Source organism: Pteropus medius, unplaced genomic scaffold, assembly GCF_902729225.1.
Source record: "Pteropus medius unplaced genomic scaffold, Ma_sr-lr_union100, whole genome shotgun sequence".
Classification (NCBI taxonomy): Eukaryota; Metazoa; Chordata; class Mammalia; order Chiroptera; family Pteropodidae; genus Pteropus; species Pteropus medius.
This window is the reverse complement of record NW_024352784.1, coordinates 2,967,202-2,987,251: the sequence shown is the minus strand read 5'-3', so window position 1 is coordinate 2,987,251 and position 20,050 is coordinate 2,967,202. Positions and strand designations below refer to the sequence as shown.

Sequence of the window (20,050 nt, the reverse complement as noted above, 5' to 3'; positions counted from 1 at the left end):
TGCTCCCGTCTCCAATTTCCCTCTCTCGTCCATGTCGACTCCTGTCTCCATCTGTGTACCTGTATCTCTCTTGTCTCTTGCTCTCTCTGCATGTGTCTCTGTCTCTTCTCTTCATCCAAGCCCCTACCCCAGGCTCCGTCTCTTCCTCGTTCGTGTCTCCATCCCCCCTCCTGGGCCGCCTCCGTGGTCCGCCGGGATGGGACCTCTCTGGGGGCGGGGCCTAGGGGCTGGATCGGAATAACTCGGTTATCAGGACGAATTGAATTAACTTCACACGAGCGCTCTCAGGCCCGTCTCCCCTCCCTTCTGTCGGGCCGCAGGTGGGGAAGCCAGGGAAAGGGGTCGGGACCCTCAGGCCTGGCACGATGCGTAGAGACCAAAGGTCTGGTCTGGATTGAGGCGGGATGGGGACTCTAAGAATAGGGTCTCGCGCAGCCCCGCCCTGCACCTCCGGAGCCCTCAGAAGGTCGCGGGGACCCTTTGGGGTGGAGGGGTCGGGGATAGATGGAGGCGGGGTCTGGGGCTGCTCAGGCCCCGCCTCGAGGAGCTCGCCCCGCCCCACCCCCTCCACGGGGTCCTGCGCGTTAAAAGGCGCGCGGGCCGAGCCAAGCTGCTCTTGCGTCGCACCCGGGCGGAGCGCGGCCACGACGGGGCGGGCGGACTTGCGGGCGCTCAGAGCCAGCCTTGGGTCCTCGGTGCCTGGCGCTCGAACCCCCATTCCGACCCGCACCCAGCCCGGCACCTCAACCCCGACCCGGCCCGGCCAGGCCCCCGCCCTCGCCTCCCGGGCCGATGGACTACTCCTACCTCAATTCGTACGACTCGTGCGTGGCGGCCATGGAGGCGTCCGCCTACGGCGACTTCGGCGCCTGCAGCCAGCCCGGCGGCTTCCAATACAGCCCCCTGCGGCCCGCCTTCCCCGCGGCCGGGCCGCCCTGCCCGGCGCTCGGCTCCTCCAACTGCGCGCTTGGCGCTCTACGCGACCACCAGCCCGCGCCCTACTCGGCAGGTGAGCCCAGCCCCGTCCCAATCCTCTCTCCAAATCCTGAGGAACCTCCATCCGCTTCCCTAGTCGGCAAGTGACCGCGACTGTCCCCAACAGCTGCCACCATCCCTAGCCTGGCCAGACCCCCCAGTGTCCCGCAGGACCCCCAGTTCCCTTTGTAAGACGGGGTGACCCTAGGTAGAGTTGAGTCCCACCCTCTCATTCTTCCCGTTCCTCTTTTGCTGCCACATTCTTATCCCACGCTCTTCGGGTCAAGGAAACAGATCGCCGCTCCAAGCCCAGGCCCCTCGCCAGGCCCTCTCCTCCTCACCTGAAAGACTGATCATCCATCCCCTTGGAAGCCGCTTCCGGCTCAGTTTAAACAGACCCTCATCCTTATCATCCCCACCCACTTCATGCTCAACCCCCAGCAAAGACCCCTACAGCAGCTGAGCTTCCCATATGGAAACCTTCTTAGAGCCCCAGAAATATCAGGTTCCCCTGTGCCCAGTTTTGCCCGTCCCACCTGTGCCCAAACCCCCTTGCACCACTGAAACCTGTTCAATGACCCGAAGAAAAAGGTGCCAAGGTCATTAAGCCATTTTCATTTCCCTAGCCCCCTGGAGACTCTACCAGCTGGAGTCCTGCAGAACCCAGAAGCAGCCCCTAGGACACCCAAGCCCCTTGATCCAAGTCCCCGGCTAAACTCTCAGCCTCATGGAGCCTCTCAGCCATCCCTGTCATTCTGACTGGAGTCCAGGCTGCCCCACCCAATCTCCTTATCTTGTTCCTTCCTGGGAAGACCAGGGGAACCCAAGTAGAAGATTGGGGCCTGGGGCCGGGGGTGGGGAGGGATGGTGAGTTAAAGACCTGGATCTGGAGACATGAGAACCAGAGAGGTGGAGCCAGAAACTGGAACAGGGATGGAGACATTGGACCCGATGCGAATGGGGATTGGGGAGCTGGAGAAAGGAAATAGGGAGATGGGCCCCAGAGAGATGGAGTTATGAGATGGGGAAATAGGGACAGGTACAGAGAGAGGTGAGCAGAGATAGGACTATTGGGGACTCTGGGAGAAATGGGGACTCAGGTTTGGGGAGATGGAGATAAGAATCAGGTGATGGAAACAGAAGTATGGGAGATGGGGACCAAGGAAGATTGAAAACAGTGAGGAAGATGGGGATAAGAATGGGGTGTTGGCGACAAAGATTGGGAGAGATAGAGAACTAGAGAGATAGAACAAAGATGAAGGATATTGGGGACCCCTGGAAAATATGGAGACCTAAATAGGGTTTGGAGAGAGGGATGGGGAGTTAGTGTCAGAAACACTCTCTGTGGGGCAGTGGGAACTGGGAAGGGGTAGATGAAGATGGAAGGGAAGAGAATGACAGGAAGGGGTGGAGCCAGGTTCAGGGGAGTTGAAACACCCAGAGGGGTGCCTGGGAGAAAGAAGGGGAAAGATAAGACAGAGGAACCTGGGTCGGGAGAAATAAGGACCCTTCCCAATGGGCACAAATAAGGAGAAAGTTGAAGCGAGACAGGGATAAAGAGAGATGATGAAGAGAAGGGGACACCTGGAGGAGAATGGGATGTGAGATGGGGCTGAGGAAACGAGGCCTGAGAGGAAGAAAAGAATCAGCGAGATGGGGTGGGGCAGATCAGTACCCCTGAAGCCCGTGGCGGAGATTAATGAATCAGAGCGAGGTCGGGAGAAAGGGGTCTAGGAGGTCTCAATCGTTTAGCAGAGGTGCTGGGCTGCTTGCTGATGAGACATGACAGCCAGGCAAGGCTAGGGTGGACTCTGCAGGACCTGAAGTCAAGCGAGCAGACTGACTGAGGGAGAGACACGCTGATGAGGGCCGGAGGGGCGGGTGGACTGCGGGAGGCGGAGGGGACACCGAGAGAGCCAACAACCGGTCAGCGGCCTTGACAAGAAGATCAGATTTTGGTTCCTTCGCTGCTGCTTTTGGGTCTTCCTGCGCCCTGTCCACCTTCACCCCCGCCGGCTCTAGCGAACGAAAAAGAGAACGCTGAATGCGAGACTGAGAGGACGGAGCTGAGGGTCTAGGCCAGGGGCGGGGGACGCTGAGCGACCCCCTCAGGGGCAGGACACAGCGGGCTGAGCGCGATCCCTCACGACCCCACCCTCGTTGCTCCCCCTCCCATGCACACCCGTAGTGCCCTACAAGTTCTTCCCGGAGCCGTCGGGCCTGCACGAGAAGCGCAAGCAGCGGCGCATCCGCACAACGTTCACGAGCGCGCAGCTCAAGGAGCTGGAGCGCGTCTTCGCCGAGACCCACTACCCTGACATTTACACGCGAGAAGAGCTGGCGCTCAAGATCGACCTCACCGAGGCTCGTGTGCAGGTGTGTGTATGCGCGCGTGTGTGTATGAGAGTGTACACGCGAAAGGCAAGGAAGGTTAGTGCCCAACAGGAGGGAGATCTCACTTGGCGGCAGGCAGGTGCAGCCTGTAGGAGAGCTAGGTAGGGGTAGGGGCCAGGGCGCCGGCCAGGGCGCAGGCCAGGGATGGTTGCGCAGGAGGAGATGGAATGTCTGGGGAGGTAGCAGGGCCAGGACTTGGCAGACCTGAGGCCCTCAGGAGAAGTGAGCCCTACGATTTTCCCTTCACTTACCCTGGTAGGGCAGAGTGGTGCTGGAGAAGCTAAGACGGAGGATGAGTGGGTAAAGGGGGTGCTCCAGGCGACCTCAGGTCCCACCAAGGCGGAGGAGTTGGGGAAAGCGGGTCAGTGCCTCCAGGTCCCTACCCAAGCTCTGCAGCTGTGACGCCCGTCAGCCTGGAGAGCCCCGGCTTGGAGCAGGCACAGGGCGGAGAGCCGGGCCAGGGTAGACTCTGTTGTCTACCTTACAAATCCGAGTACAAATATCCAGTTTGCCCGCCTTTACTGGAGATCCTGGACAAAAGGTTTCTCCTCGTGCCCTAAACTGCTGTACACCTCTGTGAGACACTCAGGCTGGTATTCTTAGAATTTCTTGTAGGAGGAAATTGGGGGCCAGGGCCATGGGTGATGAGAGCGATGGCGGAATCCTCTCCAGCAGGGTCCGCGTGTGAGCAGATCCCAAGGGGAAGACTCTAGGGACCTGGAGAACGGGGCAAGTGGAGGGGGAGTGAAGAGGAGGGCAACGAGCTGAGTGGTGGAGGGCCGAGGGGCCACGCTCGGAAGGCTGGTGATCATTTTAATCCGGCCCCTTCCAGACCGAGGTCTCACCGGCGCCTGAGGTCCGGGGCTGACTGGCACCTGTGCCCGCAGGTCTGGTTCCAGAACCGCCGGGCCAAGTTCCGCAAACAGGAGCGCGCAGCTAGCGCCAAGGGTGCGGCGGGCGCGGCGGGCTCCAAAAAGGGCGAGGCGCGCTGCTCGTCCGAGGACGACGACTCCAAGGAGTCCACGTGCAGCCCAACGCCCGACAGCACTGCGTCGCTGCCACCGCCGCCCGCACCGGGTCTGGCCAGCCCACGCCTGAGCTCCAGCCCGCTGCCTGCCGCCCTGGGTTCCGGGCCGGGTCCTGGCCCGGGGCCGCAACCGCTCAAGGGCCCATTGTGGGCCGGCGTGGCGGGCGGTGGGGGCGGCGGGCCTGGCGCGGGCGCAGCAGAGCTGCTTAAGGCCTGGCAGCCAGCAGAGCCCGGGCCCGGGCCCTTCTCGGGGGTTCTGTCCTCTTTTCACCGGAAGCCCGGACCCGCCCTGAAGACCAATCTCTTCTAGCCGCCGGACTCTGGAGACTCCGGGCCTGCCCCCAGAAACGTCCTTGCCCCTCCAGGACCTGACAGAGTCCCTCCTCATCCCGGACGCCTGCCTGGAAGTCCCCATCCGTCCCCACCTCCCACCGTGTCTGACCCCTAGGTGCACCCTCCCCAGCTTTGGAGACCAAGTTGGGGCCACTCTCGTTTTCACCCACCCCCCACCTGGCAGAGCAGAGTACTTTTCACTGGGACGCCCCTCCCAGGAGAGCCCGGAGCCCCTTCTAGCTTGGCTTTCTTTGGAACCAGGATCAAAAACGCCCGACCCTAACAGTGCTCCAACGTGAGGGTCCTCATGGAGGAACAGCCGGCCCCTTCCCCTCGCCGTGCAGTAGGCTGGGTCATTTCCTCACCTTGGTGGCCAGTCTGCTGCCCCGCCCCTCGGAGCCTACCCACACTGATCCCACCCATGGAAAGGCCAGTGGCTGCGGGATAATCAGCAGCCTGAAGTGTCCCACTGCCAGTTTGTCCCTCATGCATTTCCTCCCTTCTGCAGCTGGTCTGGCACAGAGGGTAGCCTTTAGAGAATGGAGGGGCAATGGGACAGAGGGGTTTCCTCTTGATTTGTTTTTTGTTCTTTTCCTTTCTAAAACTTGTAATTTATTGAGGTGAGTTTCACTCAATCCAAATAAAACTTAATTTATTGAAGACATCATATTGGCCACCCCTCTGAGTACCTAAGATGGAAATAGGCTGTCTGCAAGGGCCTGGTCCTCCTTGCGACCAGAGGACCAGCGACTGCCACATATCCCCACATAGACCAGGAGACGGCAAGAACTAAGCAAACTGGCACTTTATGGAAGAGATCCTCCCTCCACCCCCAATCGACCCCAATAATATTAAAGTGCCCGCCCTCCTTAAACCCACACAGAAAAACTTAAATAAACCCAGCCTGGTTCTCGGGCTGTTCCTTCATTTCCGGGTGGACACCCCAAAGTGAGGGTTGGGGAAAGCTGAGCCCCTCTGGCTGTAGTTCAAGGCCAGAGGAACCAAAAATGAAAGTGGGGGCCCAGACGTACCCAAATGGACCCCTCGGGCACCCATGGGGCTGGGAAGAGGAGTCCAGATAGGGAGGACAGCACCAGAATAACTGAGGTCCTCGGTAACCATGGCAACTGATCGCTGGTGCCCAGGTCTAAAAGGCGAGGGGCAGGATGTCCTAATTAGGGCATTACAAATAACTGGGCAGTAGGGAACGCAGATCCCCAATAAATACGAAGAGAGGTACTGCCCTGCCCCCCATAACTTTTCAACTCCGGGGCCATGACTAGGTCTTCCTGGGGTCACGGAGGAGCACTGAGTTAGCAGCTTCACCTTGCCACGCTATCACTTGCTGAGCTGCAAGGTGTCCAGAAGGAGGCGCTTGTGAGCCGGGTCTTGCACCCCAGCCTCCTCCAGGTCCTCCTCGGTGATGTCACTGTAAGGATAACAGAAGCTGGGAGGTGGGCAAGGTGGTCCAGAGCAGTGGTCCCCAACCTTTCTGGCACCAGGGACCGGTGCTCCTATGAGAATCTAATGCCTGACGATCTGAGGTGGAGCTGAGGCGGTGATGCTAGTGCTGGGGAGCAGCTGCAAATATAGAAGCTTCTCTCACTCACCTCCTGCTATGCAGCTGGGTTCCTAACAGGCCAAGGACCACTACCCACTGGTGACCTGGGGGTTGGGGACCTCTGGTCCAGAGGGCTCCTAGCTCTAGCCCTGGGGGCAGATCCACCCCACCCACCTCCAGTCCCACCCCCACCTGAGAAACTCCAGGTCGTCCCAGCCATTGTGCACCAGACCCTCCTCGTAGCGCTCCAAGCCGATGGCCCGCAGCCAGGCACCCATGCCTGCCTCACCCAGCCCGCCAGCACGCCCGCTCTGTGGACATGGAGCCTGAAGGAATAGGGCATGTCAGGGGGAGCACTGAGGGTGCCCACCCACAGAAATACCAAAAGACGGCCATATTCTACCTTCTGCTCTTGGTTGTGAGGGAGGGAGGCAAGGACTGGGCCTAATTCATGTGTTCCCCTACTCCCTAGTACCCTGCTCAGGGTAGAGGGGCCACCACAGAGTACTGAATGGTAGAGTAAAAAGATACCACAGTCCATAGGCAAGCACATACCTCAGGTACACACAGCCAGCCACCTCTGGTCCACATACCTCCTCTGCCAGGTCCTCCTGGATGCTCTCTCGGATGCGAGGTGGAGGGAAGCTGAGAGGCCGGCCATAGTCTGAGGGCAGCCCTCGGGGTGGCTGCAACTCCAGTGGGCCTGGCAGGAGCACTGAGTGGCCAGGCCCAGCAGGAGCATAGTCCACCTCACTCAGTGTCTTGGCCATCTGCAGCACTGAGCAGGAGCGATCATCCCCACTGGCTACCTCCCCCAGGAAAGCACTGGTAGGTGAGGGGCCTGGGGGCAGTGGAGGTCTTGGATGGGCCTTGGGAGGCGGTGGGCCACGGGCCTCACCCCCACTACGACCTCGGACCGCTGGCCCTGGCAAAGGATCCAGGCTTGGGGGCAAGAAGATGGCCGAGTCCGGCAGTGGTGGGGGTGGAAAGTCTGGAGGGGGCAATGTGCCTCCAGACTCTTCATCTGATGAGCTCCCTTCTCCTACACGGGGCGGCCGGTGGCGCCCAAGCTGTGGAGCAGGCACTGTGATGGCCACCTTGTTCTTGGTGGCAGGTGGGACAGGGGCCCTGGCAGGCGAGGGTGGCTCTGGGGGCAGCAGCTGGTGTGGGACCCCTTCAAGGACGTAGTAGGCAGGGTTATTGAAGCTGTTCTTGGGTGGGGGGGCTGCCACTCCATCCGCCTCTGGAGACCCTTCAGGCTTCAACCTGGGTTAGAAGCAGGATAACTAAGTCAGGACCCAGAAACTCAAAGTGAAGGTAGTAGGGGCAGTGGAAGGAAAGCCGGACTGGGAGTTAGAAGAGATAGGTCCCAGTCTCACATGACCTTGAGCATATCGCTCTCTCTCTCTGGCCCTTGGTGTCCTCAGGGGAGTTAAATGGATAACACCTAAACTTCCTTGCCTCCCTTGCTGAGATTCTAAGATCTTTTATGACTTCGTAACTGAAACCTGAGCGTAAAGGAGTAAAAACAGGTGTGAGAAGGCAGGGCAATAAAGGCCTTTAATGAAAGTGACCAGTCCAAGCTGGAGATTTGGAAAGCCTCCGGAGGCATCTGATGGGCCAGTCTACTGAGGAATACTAACTCAGGAATTCAGATTAGTTTTACACAAGCCTGGAGATTAAAACCAAGGTGATTGATAACAGCTGAAGAAGAGTGAATAAAGCACCAAACTGGACCTAGGAGTTTCTATTTAAAGTCAAGCAACGATTTGATATAATTAGAAAGCAAGCCTTACTTTACCAAAGTATGATCCACAGAATACTAGTTCCCCAGGATATTAATAGTTATTATGTGGAAAAGAAGTTTCCTGGCCCATTAAGTTTGGGAAACTATATTCAACAGAGTTGAAAAAGGATTTCCTTCCTGTCCACATGCTCAGAGCTTTTGCTCATGCTAATATGCACTGGGAATATCTAAGAAACAAATCTAGCAAGAACCATTTCCCCAACTCATCTGACCACAAACCCATTTCCAGGGGGGGGCATCTTATAAGGTAGTGCTCCACAGAACACACCGAGCGAAACCTGGACCTGAGCCTTGCGCCTGCTCTGCCCAAAGACTCAAGCTAAGTCTGTTTACACGGAGGGAACTGTTGCAGAAACACTTTCTAATTCCACTTTTTAAGGCAGAATTGAGAGGAAAGGCTGACTGTGTTCCCTTTGACTAACAGAGCCACACTTAAGGGAGGCCTGACTAGCCAGAGTGGCCATGGGTGTAAGGCCCCAGCACCTATGGGGGGCAGAGCATGCAAGTAGCAGACGATCCCCAAGCTGGCCCTGAGAACCACGCTGGCCCTGAGAGCCATGGATAAAGTAGGGGGATGACAGGTTCTTCTCTCACCTGGGGGTCAAGGGCTCCTCTCGGGGAACAACTCGAGGTGGGGCTGGAGGTCTCCCAGTTGGTGGTGGTTTCTCTGGTTCTTCAAATAACTTGGACAGAGGACAGGAGGCCTCTGCGGAGGCTGGCTTACGGCTCCCTGACCTGCCAGGAATGCACAGAGCAGGAAAGGTGAATAGGGGCTGACCAAAAGTCCCCAGGCACCCCTTCTCATGACACCCAACATGGCCCCAACTCACCTGGGCTCCTGGCTGCCTCGTGACACAGAGGGAGCTTTGCTCTTTGCTCCTGCCTCATCCTTATCAATGCTGATCCACTCTGAGGGAAGAAGGAAAAGAGACTCAGGGGGGACCTAGAGTCCTAGATCCCAGACACTCACTGATCTTCCAGGCCCTTCCCAGCTACTCCTCAGGGCAGGCCCACTCCCGGCGATGGATGCAGAACTTCCAAACAACTGTATTCTAGAGATTCAACATGTCCTCCCCACGCCCCTGGTCTTCCCCTCTAGTCCAACTTGTATCACCCCATCTCATGCCCCACACCCCTCCCAATGGAGCCCCCACCGTAGAGTCGCTCACGGGTGCCCACGCGCTCTGTGGGCACCCGCACCTTCATGGAGCCACGGATGTTGCCTGTCTCTTCGCCACGGTGAGATAGAAAGGTCAGGAACTGCTGGGCTGTGCTGCCAATCATAGACTTGAGCGCCACAACGCACTCCCCTGAAGGGCAGATGGGGCAGACCGGCAGATTGCCAAACCTCTCTAGGCCCCTGCATGGCTTCCTATGCCCCTCGGTACCCCTCACCCCTCACCCCTCACCATAGGATTCGTAGCCATCCATGGACTTGACTGTGAGCAGGAGGTGCTGGTCCTGCAGGTACTCAATGTCAGCAAGAATTGGCTTGAGCTGGGGAGCGGAGAGGCCCAGAGAGGAATGAAGCCCCACAAACCACGCCCTCCTGACCCTGACACCAATCACTCCTTCCCTCAGGATTGCGCATGCTCACTCCCATTCAACTCTTAAGGAAAGATCTCAAATCCTTAATGTAGAAGACACAGCCCTACACAGGCCTTTCAAAGCACTTAACAGCATTTTACTCATTTTCTGCATCCTCAATGGCCAACACAGGACCCCACATTTAGCAAAAGCTCAAGAAGTATTTATTGAATGAATGAACGTACTCTAACTTGGTCCCACATCCCCCCAAAAAACCAAATGCCTTCATCCTCACTCACACCCATCCCCTATCCCACCACATGCATAGATATGTGTGCACTCTGCTGGCTCTGCCTGCCCTCCCTGAATTCACTCTGCTGCACCTCTCTCTGTGCTCCCGCCACAAACCCAGGCCCTGCATGCAGCCTCACCGTGGGCAGTTGGCGCGAGGACCATTGCACTTTGAGGAAGTTGATGTTGTCACTGCTCTGGGCATCATTCTCAAAGCTCTTCTTGTACTCTGGGGAGGGGGGTAGGGGACACCCAACTGAATGCCACCTCCCAGCTACCCTTCCCCCTAACTAGGGGGCTGACTGCTCTAAGCAGCTTGGGCCCCCATCCTCCTTGGGCAGCTGGCACCCCCCATCCCCCTCGGCCCACTCCAGCCCTGGGCCTCCTCTGACCCTCCAGGCAGGTGGAGTAGAACTCAATGAAGAACTTAGTGCGGCTGGCTGTCTTCACAATGGCCTCGATGCTCTCAAACTCAATGTAGGCCTGGTCTGAAGTCTTTGAAAGCCCTGAGGGGCAGAGGGAGGAAGGCAGACAAGAACTCTGAGAGGGTGACAGGAGAAACAAGACAGAGAAAGTGAGCCCGAGGACAGGAAATCAGGGGCAGAGCAGGAAGAAAGGCCAGGAGGGGCCTCCCCAGTTCCAAGAAACCAATAGAGAGACCCTAAAGCCCAGACCCTGGATCAATGCAGACAGACTACCCAAGGATAAGGGGACATTTAAGAGGGGATGGGGCACCAGAATGCCTCAGGGATTGCCCACTAATAATCCACCATACCACCAGGCACTCAGGGGCATACATGTGGCCCCAGGCACACACAGACACATATATGTTTCCATTCACTCATATACACACATACTCATGGGCATGGACCTCTGACAATGACTCAGGCACACAAATACCCTCACATATCATATTCAGAAACATTCTTGCATGTATAAGTACACACACATAGACATATACACTCAAACCAGTGTACAACCCAGGCTTCTGCCTGTGCCCACCCAGATGTGTGCCATACCCACAAGCATATCCAGAGTAGTCACCTTTCTTGGAGATAAACTGAGAGGTAACCCCAACCTCAAATGTCCCAAACACGGGAGAGTGGTCACTGGTGACGATGTCATCAGTGCAACCTTGGGAGGGGGATAAGAATGGAGGCTCAGGGAAAAGCTCTTTACCCTCTGCTCCCACTTCCCAAAGTAGGGCAGAGTCAGGACAGTCACCACCCAGGATCACCCATCACCCTGTCAGGAAGGCTCTGACCATAGGAATTGCAGATGATGTGTGTCTCAGGGTAGGATTTCCAGAGAATCCGGTCACACCATGAAGGCACATTGGTCCTGACCTGGGACAGGGAATGGCAGCACGGTCAGGGCCAACAGCTAGGGTTGCTTGTCATCAGACCCCCCAACCTCCCAGAGCTGATAAGGGCCATAGGTGCTAGAGTGCTAACTGCAGAGGCCCACAGCCTTGAAACCACACACATTCTTAATTCACTGCAGTCCTAGAGATGTCTTCCAAGGCCCACCCTGTTCTCACTCACCCCAGTTGGCTTCTGCTTGTGCCAGGCATATGTGTCCCGGGAACCCCGCTCATAGCGGTAGGTGGGTGGGAAGGAGATCTCCTCCTCACCTAAGGAAGGCAGGGGACAGGTCAGGGCTCAGGGATACCACAGACCTCTGGCCCTCAGAGACCTCCTCCTGGGCCCACACTCACTGAATCTAAGGAAGACCTTGTGCTTTTCCCGCTCCAAGTTGAGCTGGTCCACCCTGAGCAGGGGCTCAAACTCCTTCCTGCTGATGTAATTCAGGATCTCCTGGGGTAGGGACAGAAAGGCTGGAGACTTTCTCTCTGAGCCAGACCCAGAGGTAAGAGCCTCTGACCCCCAGCCCAGCCACCCTGCCAGCCACCTGCCAGGCCCTGTTCGCACTTGGATATCCATGTCCAGACGGTAGTTGAGGTCCCCGAACCAGAAGAGGTGAGTGAAACGCAGAGAGATGTCAAAGGCACTGAGCTGTCGGTCGCCCAGAGAGAGCAGCCGCAGGATGTCCAGGTAGTTCTGGTTCCGTCTACAATGGGGATAGGGGGAGGTCCCCAGGGTCAGGACTCAGGGATAGGTGGAAAGGTAAGAAGTGTCTGGGGTCAGCAATGGGGTGGGGATCAGGGTCCTTGTGGGCAGAGAAAGGTCAGGGAAAGGCAGAGGGGTCTTGACTTCGGATAAGGCAGACGGGGGTCTCTGGGGACAAGGATGTATAGGTGGGTCATGGACTGGAATATGGGAGAGGGAACAGGTCTCAGGCAAACAGAGAATGAGAGTAAAGAGATTATTTGGGAAAGCACCCCCTCACCGGGCGGTCTTCTCATTTCCTGAAGTGAGGTGGCAATTCACAAAGCCAAATGAAGTGCCATTGAACATGAAGGAGACACCCACGGCCCCCTTATTTCCTGTCAGAGCAACAAAAGAGGAAGACCCGAGTCACCTTCGAGGGGGCTCCCAGCTCTCCCCTCTGCGCCTTGAAGCAACGGTGGGAAGATCCTCCCACCCTCACTCCCAGGTGCTAAGAGGCAGGCAGTCCCCTGAACACACACCCACACCTTCCCTGGGGGTCCATATGGGGCATATGCAGTCCATCTGGATGGCCTGAGTCTGTGTGCATATGTGAGCAGAGCCCCTGGAGATCAGAGGATCTCAAAAGTAAAGCTGCAAAGACCTACAGATTCTAGGAAGAATCTACCCTGAAGAAGCACTGGACTACAAACCAATAGAGCTGGGCACTATGCCAGGCTCTATGACATACTAGCTGTGTGACCTTGGACAGGTCATTCAACCACTCTAGGCCTGAGTTTTTTCATCTATGAAATGGAGGTAATTACCCTGGTCTGCCTTCCAGGTGGGACTGGAAGAGATTTAGAATATGAACACGCTTTACAAAGTTCAAAGAGTTCTATATATGGAAAAGCTGAGACCACCCAAAAAGGGGAGATCCTGGGCTGGAGAGGAAGCAAGAAGCGTGGAGAGGGACCCTGCCCGCTCTGCTCACCCAGGGTGTTGGCAATGCCAGTCTTCACGCTCGACGTACTGACATGGCTGATGCGGTTCTCATGCTCTGGCTTGACCAACACAGCCACCTTGATGTTCCACAGTGACTGCATGGCAATCTGGGTAGAGAATGCAGAGTCACCTTTGCCCTGAGCTGGGCTACTGTCTGCATTCTCTGTACCTCCCTCACCACCCCTAGCCCATACTATAGACTGTTCTGGCAGGTGCAGGATAGGGAGGCCTGCTGTTCCTTTTTTCTGAGGGGCTATAGCACGAAACATTCAGATCAGATCTCAAGGATATGCCTAAGGACCAGAGGCACAGCCAGTCAAACTGTGTTCCCCAGGGTCACCATGAGGTCAAGAACAATAGTTTGGGATGGTGCGTGAGAAGAGGGGACTCTCCGCAGCAGCACCAGCCGCCCACTTTCCCTCACCGGGCGGTAATCCAGATCTGTGAGCTCTTTGAGGCCCCCGCGTAGCAGGTCCAGCCACTCTCGGTCGCCCACCGAGTTCTCCTGGGTCCCAAAAACATAGATGTCATGGGGTATGGTCACTGTGACCTCATCCAGGGTCTTCCCCAGACCCTTCGATGTGAACCAAGATGTTACATTTTTCGGAGGTGGCACACTTCCTGGAGGTGGAGGGGATAGAGAGTGGTCAAGCCCCTGGTCTGGGGCCATTCCTCTCTCCCACCTCAGACCCATCCCTAGGCCTGACCCATGTTCCAGGTGCCTATGAAGATGGAGATCATGTCAGGCTCATCCTGCTTCGAGTGCTTATTCTTCATGAGCTGCAGTAGCTGGCAGAAGGCCTCCCGCTTCTGCGGAGATGGCAGTCAGTCAGGGGCACGTAGGCAGCCAGGGAACCCCACCCTTGCACAGGGATACCCTCCTGGTAGCAGGTACCATAAGGAGAGGGTCATGCCTGTCTGGTTCACCACTATATACCCACTACTCACGTATGTAACAGGTACTCGATAAATGTTCATTGAATGAGTATTTGAATCTATCCTCAGGTCACCCACTCTCCACCCATACACTCTCTGCCCTGTCAGACCCACCCCTGCTAGGAGGGATGACATGCTTATATCATGCGTTCCCTCTCTTCCCATCCCATGGGGAACCCTGCAACTCCCAGTGACCTGGCCCAACCTGCTGCTCACCCGGGCACTGACAAAGATGAAGTCCTTGCGCTGTGTCCGGTCTTTCTCCTTCTCAAACACAACGCCCAGCTTGTTCTGGACACGCTGGGACTTAATAAGCTGGCGAACTAGGGGATGGAGAATGGGTCACACTGGCCTGTGCTCCAAGGCCTGGGGCCACCCTGTCCACCCTCCCAGGTCAAGGCCCTGGCTCACTGCGGTCATGCGTGAAGGTTGTCCAGTCTTCCTGTGAGTCCCGCTGTCTCCGCAGCAGCACCAGCCGCCCACCTTCCACATCCACGCTCAGCGTGAACTTCTGTGACTTCCCAATCTTGGTCAGATCACCCAGGGTCACATCTAGCTTCACCTGCAGGCCAGGAGTAAGGAGGTGCTGAAAAGACCTCAGGGCAGGCAGCATCCCTTTTACTTCCACTGCCTTTTGCCCAATGAGGCCCCACCTGGCCCCCCTTTCATGTACCTCAAAGGCCTGCACGGGGATGGTCTTGGCCTTACGTGTGGACGGCTGCAGCAAAGCCGGGGGTCCTGTGGAACTCATGTCCTGTAGGGCCTTCAGGGCCTAGAAGGGGCAAGGGCAGGGCAAGGGCAAGGGATAAGGTCAGGGGGCTGGGGCCAGAAAGGCATGGCCGGGGTCAATGCTAAACTGTATATTCAGGGTTGAGATCAGGCCTGTGCAAGTGGTCAGGGACTGATGGGTCAAGGGTCAGAAGTCAAAAGTCAGGCCACCTTCTTCTGGATGCCTGACAGGAAGTCCTTTAATACTGATAGCTTCAGCACCAGGCTCTCTAGTTCCTGCTCCCCAGTCTGTGGTGGGTTCTATGGGGAGAAAGAATGAAGCTTGTACTTGAGGCCACCAAGCCCACCCAGCCCCAGAACATGAACCCATTCCCCAGAGGTCTTCCCACAATCCTACCTGTTGCTGCAAAAGGCGGGTCACCATGGGCGAGCTCTGCTGGTCGAACACCTTGGACAGGATCTCCAGGCCTGACAGGACCTTATCCACCTCACTAGGGGAGACATCAGGTCAGAACTCCCCACCCCAATCCAAGTACAGGGAAGCGGGGCTTTCGCCTCCACTATAAGGATATAAGGGTTCAGAAGAGGAAAAGTCAGGAGGCAACCACTGGATCCCTGTTCAAGGCCAGAGGTCAGGGCATTTGTGCAGCAAGGGGGAGCAGGTGAGTACAGGTCAGAGGTAAGGGCGCGGTGCTCGGTGTCAGATGTCCCAGGTACCTGTGCAGCCTCCGGCATGAGGTAGCAAGAGTGCGGGTGAGGTGGGGCAGGTTGCTGGCTCCGCTCCGAACAGCCTCCAGGTCCAGCCCGTAGCTGCCTTTCAGGTACTCATGCGAGACAGTGCTCAGCCCATTGGGAGCACTTTGGGGAGGGGTGAAGAAGTCAGTGGAGGCCCTGCTGACCCTGTCCCAGCACCTCTACCCCATCCCTAGAGGAGATGGTACTAGTGATATCAGAGTGCCATGGATCAGGGTGTCTGTCTCTGGGGCTGAAATGGATGGGGGTGGGACTGGGGCTTAAAGGGTCTCCCCACTAGGACACAGTTCTCAGAGGAGAAAGTGACTTCCTGCTCCATGGAGTAGGTTGGGGGTCTTACCTCTCAGCAGCTGGAGTTGTGGGGGTTTCTAGAGCTGGTGGGGTGTTGCTGGGCCCCACGGACACAGAAATGCTTGTGGAGCCAGAGCGCGGGGGCAGTGGGGGCTTCTCATCCTCCCCATCTGTGGACAGGGGTCAGTGGGGCATCATTCCGGGCCTCCTGCCCTCAGTGAAGTAATGGGAGAATGCCACAGCAGTCAGAGACTTCCATGGAAAGGGGGTAAGGGGATCATGGTTAGGGACAGTGAGCTTTAGGGGAAGTAGGCTGAGAAGATAGGATAGGAAGAAGCAACTAGTGCCTGAGCACGGGAGAGGGCAGGCATTTGCACATTGCACACCGGGTGGCACCTGAGGCATCGCGGTCATCTGGGGGGTCCGGATCTCGCTCCCGCTCCACAGGCAGCAGCAGGGCACACACGAGGCCCTGGTTGGGCTGGGCGTACAGGCCAATGAGCTCGCCCAGGGTCTGGAAGCGGCGCACAGGCACACCTTGCGAGGTCTGCAGCCAGCAAGGTTGGGAGAAGGGTCAGCTAGCCTGTCCCAAGCCATAAGCTGGTATCAAGGTCAAGGGTCAGAGTCCAGCCTCCTACCTGCACAGCCAGGAAGTCTTCTCCATCAGGAAGAATTCGATATGTGTGCACATGCTTCTGATACCTGACGGCAAAGCAAGGGTCAGAATCTGTCACCCCCAGGCTGGGGTCTAAGCCCTAAGGTACCCTCCACTCCTGCCACCAGGTTCAGCCCCAAGCCCCTTCAGCTTGGTTTCCCTAAAAACATTTGCCCAGGCTGCATAGGTTTAATGATGGGGCTTGTCCACATCTATCCTGTTGGTGTCCCCAGTAAGCAGAACCCTCCACCCCCCAACCCAGACCTGCAGTCTCCACACCCACGGCAGGGCCCAGGAAGCAACAAGCAGCTCTTTTGTGGCCTCCACAGCTGTCTAAACAGCCCCTTTGGGCTGTGGTACCAGTCTGGGCCCCCCGCCAGAGTAAGAGTCCTTAGAAGCCTGGGTAACTGCTGTTTGCATGCATGAGTGATGTGCTAGCACACGTGTGCCTGCTGTCTGTGTTTACATTGGTGTCTAGCTCTGCTTTTGGGTGTGTCTGAAGCACTTTTGCCGGGGAATATGGGGGTATCAACCTGGAAATTTCTCCCCCCTTCTCCAGACACCAGGAAATTGGGATGACCCAAGGGGCCCCCTGTGGGAGACTGGGCTTCTAGGAGTCCCAAAGTGAGGAGGGGCAAGAGGGGTGCTGACAGATGGCAGCGACAGCTGAGCAGGTGACAGCTGAGCCAGGCCTGGGTGGTGCAGGCCACGCTCAGTGGGACTAGAAGACTCCCTTTGCAGTCACGCCTCAGAGCAGTCTTACCCAAGGGAGTCACATGGGCCCCTGTGTTTTGGGCAGAAGGTATTGGCTCCAGAGAAGACCAAACACCTGTTTGACCTACACCTTGGCCGCAGAGCCATCCCATTCCCTCAAGTAAGCATCCTTTGAGGACTCTCCTGGCTGCCAACCTTGCAGGTGTCTGTGTGTGACTGGGTGTGTTGGTTTGTGGACTGTGGGCCTGTGTTTATAACAATCATAGCATCCCATTAACTGAGTCATGTCCCTGTGACAGGCCAGGTACTCAGCACCCAACAGATGTGATCTCATTTAATCTTCACCTTTTGAGGCAGATATTATTATCTCCATTCTCCAGAAGAACAAAACTGAGGTTCACAGAGAAAAGGTGATTTGCCTAAGGTCACAAAGCAAGTAAAAAGCAGAGCTAGGATTTAAAGCCAGGGCAGAGGCCAGCGCCTACAACCTGGCCTGCTGGTCAGATTGCCTGTACCTGTTGGGGCAGGAATGTGCCCTGAATGTTACCCGTGTACATGTAGGCATGTATACAAGTAAGCAAGTATTTTTCTGATCACCTACCCACAGGTTTCTGAGATGCAAGGAGTAGCCAGAGTCAGCTGAAGTACCCTCTACCACAGACCCATACCCCACCCATTTCCTCCCCTGGCAATGGAGCCAGGATTCTCCCCTCCTGGGACAATAACTTTCCTCACCCAGACACAGCCCCAGCTGTCCCCTTCCCACTCAACAGCTGACCCAGCACCTGCCTCCCTCCCCTCCCTAATTAGGGGGTATGCCTCAGAGGGGACTGAAAGGCAGGGCTCTAGGATAGTCATCTGCCTAGGCTGTTCCTCTTTAGTCTCCCCTGCTGGGCCCCAGGCTTGGGACATAAGCTGAGACTTGGAGCACCCCTTCCTCCTCAGGTCCACTGCCTAGATCAGGGTTTCTCAACCTCAGCACTACTGACATTTTGGACTCATAATCTTGTTCTGAGGGATTGTCCTGTTGTTGTAGGATGTTCAGCAGCATCCCTGGCTTCTATCCACAGATGCCAGTGGCACCATCCCAGTTGTGACAACCAAAAATGTCTCTAGACATTGACAAATGTCTCCCTAGGGGTAAAATCATTCCCAATTGAGAAACACTGGCCTAGGCCAACATACCCCCAAAGATGTGAAGAGAACAAAGGGTAAAGGGACAGAAAAATAGGAGTTTGGGAGGGCTCATGAGGCTGAGGATTAGATCTAAACAAAGCAGTGACTTCCCACTCACCACCTCCCACTCCTGAGACCCACAGGAGCCTACCCAGTGTCAGACTGCATGATGTGGGGGACAGCTCAAAACTGAAAGTACAAACTCACCCCAACACCATCGCCACACATGGCTGGCTGATGGGTACAGGCACAGGGCAAGGCCCACTTAGAGAGATGCCAAGTCTAGCCCCACATTCAGCACCCATAGCTCAGGCCTGGGCAGCGGGGAGCCAGGCCCCATACAGTCTCACCTCCTTCTTCTCAACACCACCCTCTCCCCTAGTCCCAGCCATACACAGCCAGGGAAGCCCCAGTCTCAGTCCTGATGCACAGCAAGGCCCCCTAAGGGAGCTGCTGGCCATTCTCACGCACCCCACCAGTCCGTCTGGCCTCCTCAGCTATCCCTGAGAGCTGGACTAATGTACCAGATCCCCACTTCACCCCAACTCCCACTATACCTACCACTTAGACATCCAATCTCTGTATAATCAGCACTGCACACAACTCGCCCAAATGCACATCCTCACACCTCCAGCTCCTTCTACCTGAAGGGTGCCTGATGGGGTCTGCATTTCCACCCCCCTTACGGCCACTCTGGCAGCAAGACCGCACGCACTCTCCCTCAACGCCCCAGAAAGTGCCCCCACCCCCGCGCCCTGACACACAACAGGAAGTGCTCCCTGCATCCCTCAGTCTCAGCATAAAGCTAAGGCCCCACTCTGGGGGGCGCTGGCGTCCCATTGTCCCAAGCCCTCTCCACACATTCAAAGAACCCCAGGCCGTGCCCCAGCCCACTGGAGCCCCAGCGCCACTCACAGGACGCAGAGCGCGAAGGCACCCGCCACGCTTTCGCTGTCTCGGACCAGGAAGCTGCCATCGCGGCCTGCCCGGGCCAGCAGCTCCTCGGCGGCAGCGCGGCTCAGGTCTCGGTGGTACCAGACAGGGGCTGGGCTTCCCAGCGCGCCTCCCGGCCCGGCGCCCCCCAGGGCCGGCGTCCCGCACGCCGAGGCCATGGCCCGCGCAGGGCTCAGCGCTGCCAGCGCCCACCGCCCCGCGCCATCCCCCCGGCACGCTGGGGGCTGAGGCTGGGGCCGGGCTCGCGTCCCGGGCCTGAGGATCGGCTGGCCGGGCCAAATCCGGGATCGGGGCTCCGCGCTCCGCCGCGCAGGCCGCCTGGTTCGCCGCGCAGCCGCCGCCGCCTGCAGCGTCGGCCTCAACTTGAAGAGAAAGAAAAGTTTGTTCAGAGGCGGCGGGGGAGGGGCAGGAACGGAGCACAGAACCGGCCACTGGCCCCCTCCTCCTCCACTCGGCCCACCGCCCGGAACGCCCTTGCCCTAACCTCTTCCCCGCGGTGTTCATACCCTCTCTCCGCATTCCTACAGGACCTATGTCCCCCCAAACTCCAGAGGTAACTGGTCACTCAAACCCCACAATAATCCTGCCCCGCCATCATCACCCCGAGGAGATCCAGCCAATCCTCCCAAAGACCAAGTCCCTCCATTCTGCACCCGGACACTTCAGTAACCCGGGCCCCTCACCCGAGAAAGAGTCCCCTTCAATACTCGCAATGATATGACCTCCAACTCCCACAGACGTCTAATTCCACTTCAAATCCTTTCCATTCAGCTCCCCTGCAGCCTTGCAGAATCGAGTTCCCAAAACCCGCGAAAGACCCCATGATGAACCTCTTCCCATGCCCCTCCCCATTATCCGAGCGGCCCCGACCCCC

At 57.3% G+C, this 20,050-nt stretch overlaps 2 protein-coding genes across 7 annotated transcripts in view; one reads left to right on the top strand and one right to left on the bottom strand.

Annotated features, from left to right (window-relative positions):
• The first annotated feature begins 792 nt into the window (after nucleotides 1–792).
• Nucleotides 793–4,999, top strand: PHOX2A (paired like homeobox 2A). The gene is made up of 3 exons (XM_039847956.1): nucleotides 793–1,009; nucleotides 3,164–3,351; nucleotides 4,257–4,999. The coding sequence occupies exons 1-3, from the start codon at nucleotides 793–795 to the stop codon at nucleotides 4,704–4,706; spliced, it is 855 nt and encodes a 284-aa protein (XP_039703890.1). The 3' UTR covers nucleotides 4,707–4,999.
• A 360-nt stretch (nucleotides 5,000–5,359) lies between these two features.
• Nucleotides 5,360–20,050, bottom strand: part of INPPL1 (inositol polyphosphate phosphatase like 1) — a 15,686-nt gene continuing 995 nt past the window's right edge. The window contains exons 2-30 of one of the 6 annotated variants that reach the window (XM_039847950.1): nucleotides 19,138–19,538; nucleotides 16,316–16,379; nucleotides 16,074–16,224; nucleotides 15,727–15,847; nucleotides 15,351–15,491; nucleotides 15,031–15,124; nucleotides 14,844–14,933; nucleotides 14,578–14,676; nucleotides 14,316–14,466; nucleotides 14,121–14,227; nucleotides 13,676–13,778; nucleotides 13,393–13,589; nucleotides 12,958–13,075; nucleotides 12,265–12,361; nucleotides 11,847–11,985; nucleotides 11,633–11,732; nucleotides 11,460–11,548; nucleotides 11,180–11,261; nucleotides 10,960–11,049; nucleotides 10,308–10,421; nucleotides 10,056–10,144; nucleotides 9,507–9,594; nucleotides 9,252–9,407; nucleotides 8,928–9,006; nucleotides 8,692–8,832; nucleotides 6,884–7,556; nucleotides 6,483–6,616; nucleotides 6,056–6,158; nucleotides 5,360–5,876 (exon numbers count right to left, since the gene is read on the bottom strand). In XM_039847950.1, the coding sequence (XP_039703884.1) occupies nucleotides 6,068–6,158; nucleotides 6,483–6,616; nucleotides 6,884–7,556; nucleotides 8,692–8,832; nucleotides 8,928–9,006; nucleotides 9,252–9,407; nucleotides 9,507–9,594; nucleotides 10,056–10,144; nucleotides 10,308–10,421; nucleotides 10,960–11,049; nucleotides 11,180–11,261; nucleotides 11,460–11,548; nucleotides 11,633–11,732; nucleotides 11,847–11,985; nucleotides 12,265–12,361; nucleotides 12,958–13,075; nucleotides 13,393–13,589; nucleotides 13,676–13,778; nucleotides 14,121–14,227; nucleotides 14,316–14,466; nucleotides 14,578–14,676; nucleotides 14,844–14,933; nucleotides 15,031–15,124; nucleotides 15,351–15,491; nucleotides 15,727–15,847; nucleotides 16,074–16,224; nucleotides 16,316–16,379; nucleotides 19,138–19,334 (3,795 nt within the window). In that variant the 5' untranslated portion in view covers nucleotides 19,335–19,538 and the 3' untranslated portion in view covers nucleotides 5,360–5,876; nucleotides 6,056–6,067. Of the gene's footprint in view, nucleotides 6,159–6,482; nucleotides 6,617–6,883; nucleotides 7,557–8,691; nucleotides 8,833–8,927; nucleotides 9,007–9,251; nucleotides 9,408–9,506; nucleotides 9,595–10,055; nucleotides 10,145–10,307; nucleotides 10,422–10,959; nucleotides 11,050–11,179; nucleotides 11,262–11,459; nucleotides 11,549–11,632; nucleotides 11,733–11,846; nucleotides 11,986–12,264; nucleotides 12,362–12,957; nucleotides 13,076–13,392; nucleotides 13,590–13,675; nucleotides 13,779–14,120; nucleotides 14,228–14,315; nucleotides 14,467–14,577; nucleotides 14,677–14,843; nucleotides 14,934–15,030; nucleotides 15,125–15,350; nucleotides 15,492–15,726; nucleotides 15,848–16,063; nucleotides 16,225–16,315; nucleotides 16,380–19,137; nucleotides 19,539–19,859; nucleotides 20,039–20,050 lie in introns of those variants that run through there. The other 5 variants (XM_039847949.1, XM_039847947.1, XM_039847951.1 and 2 more) reach the window with 5 other exon arrangements.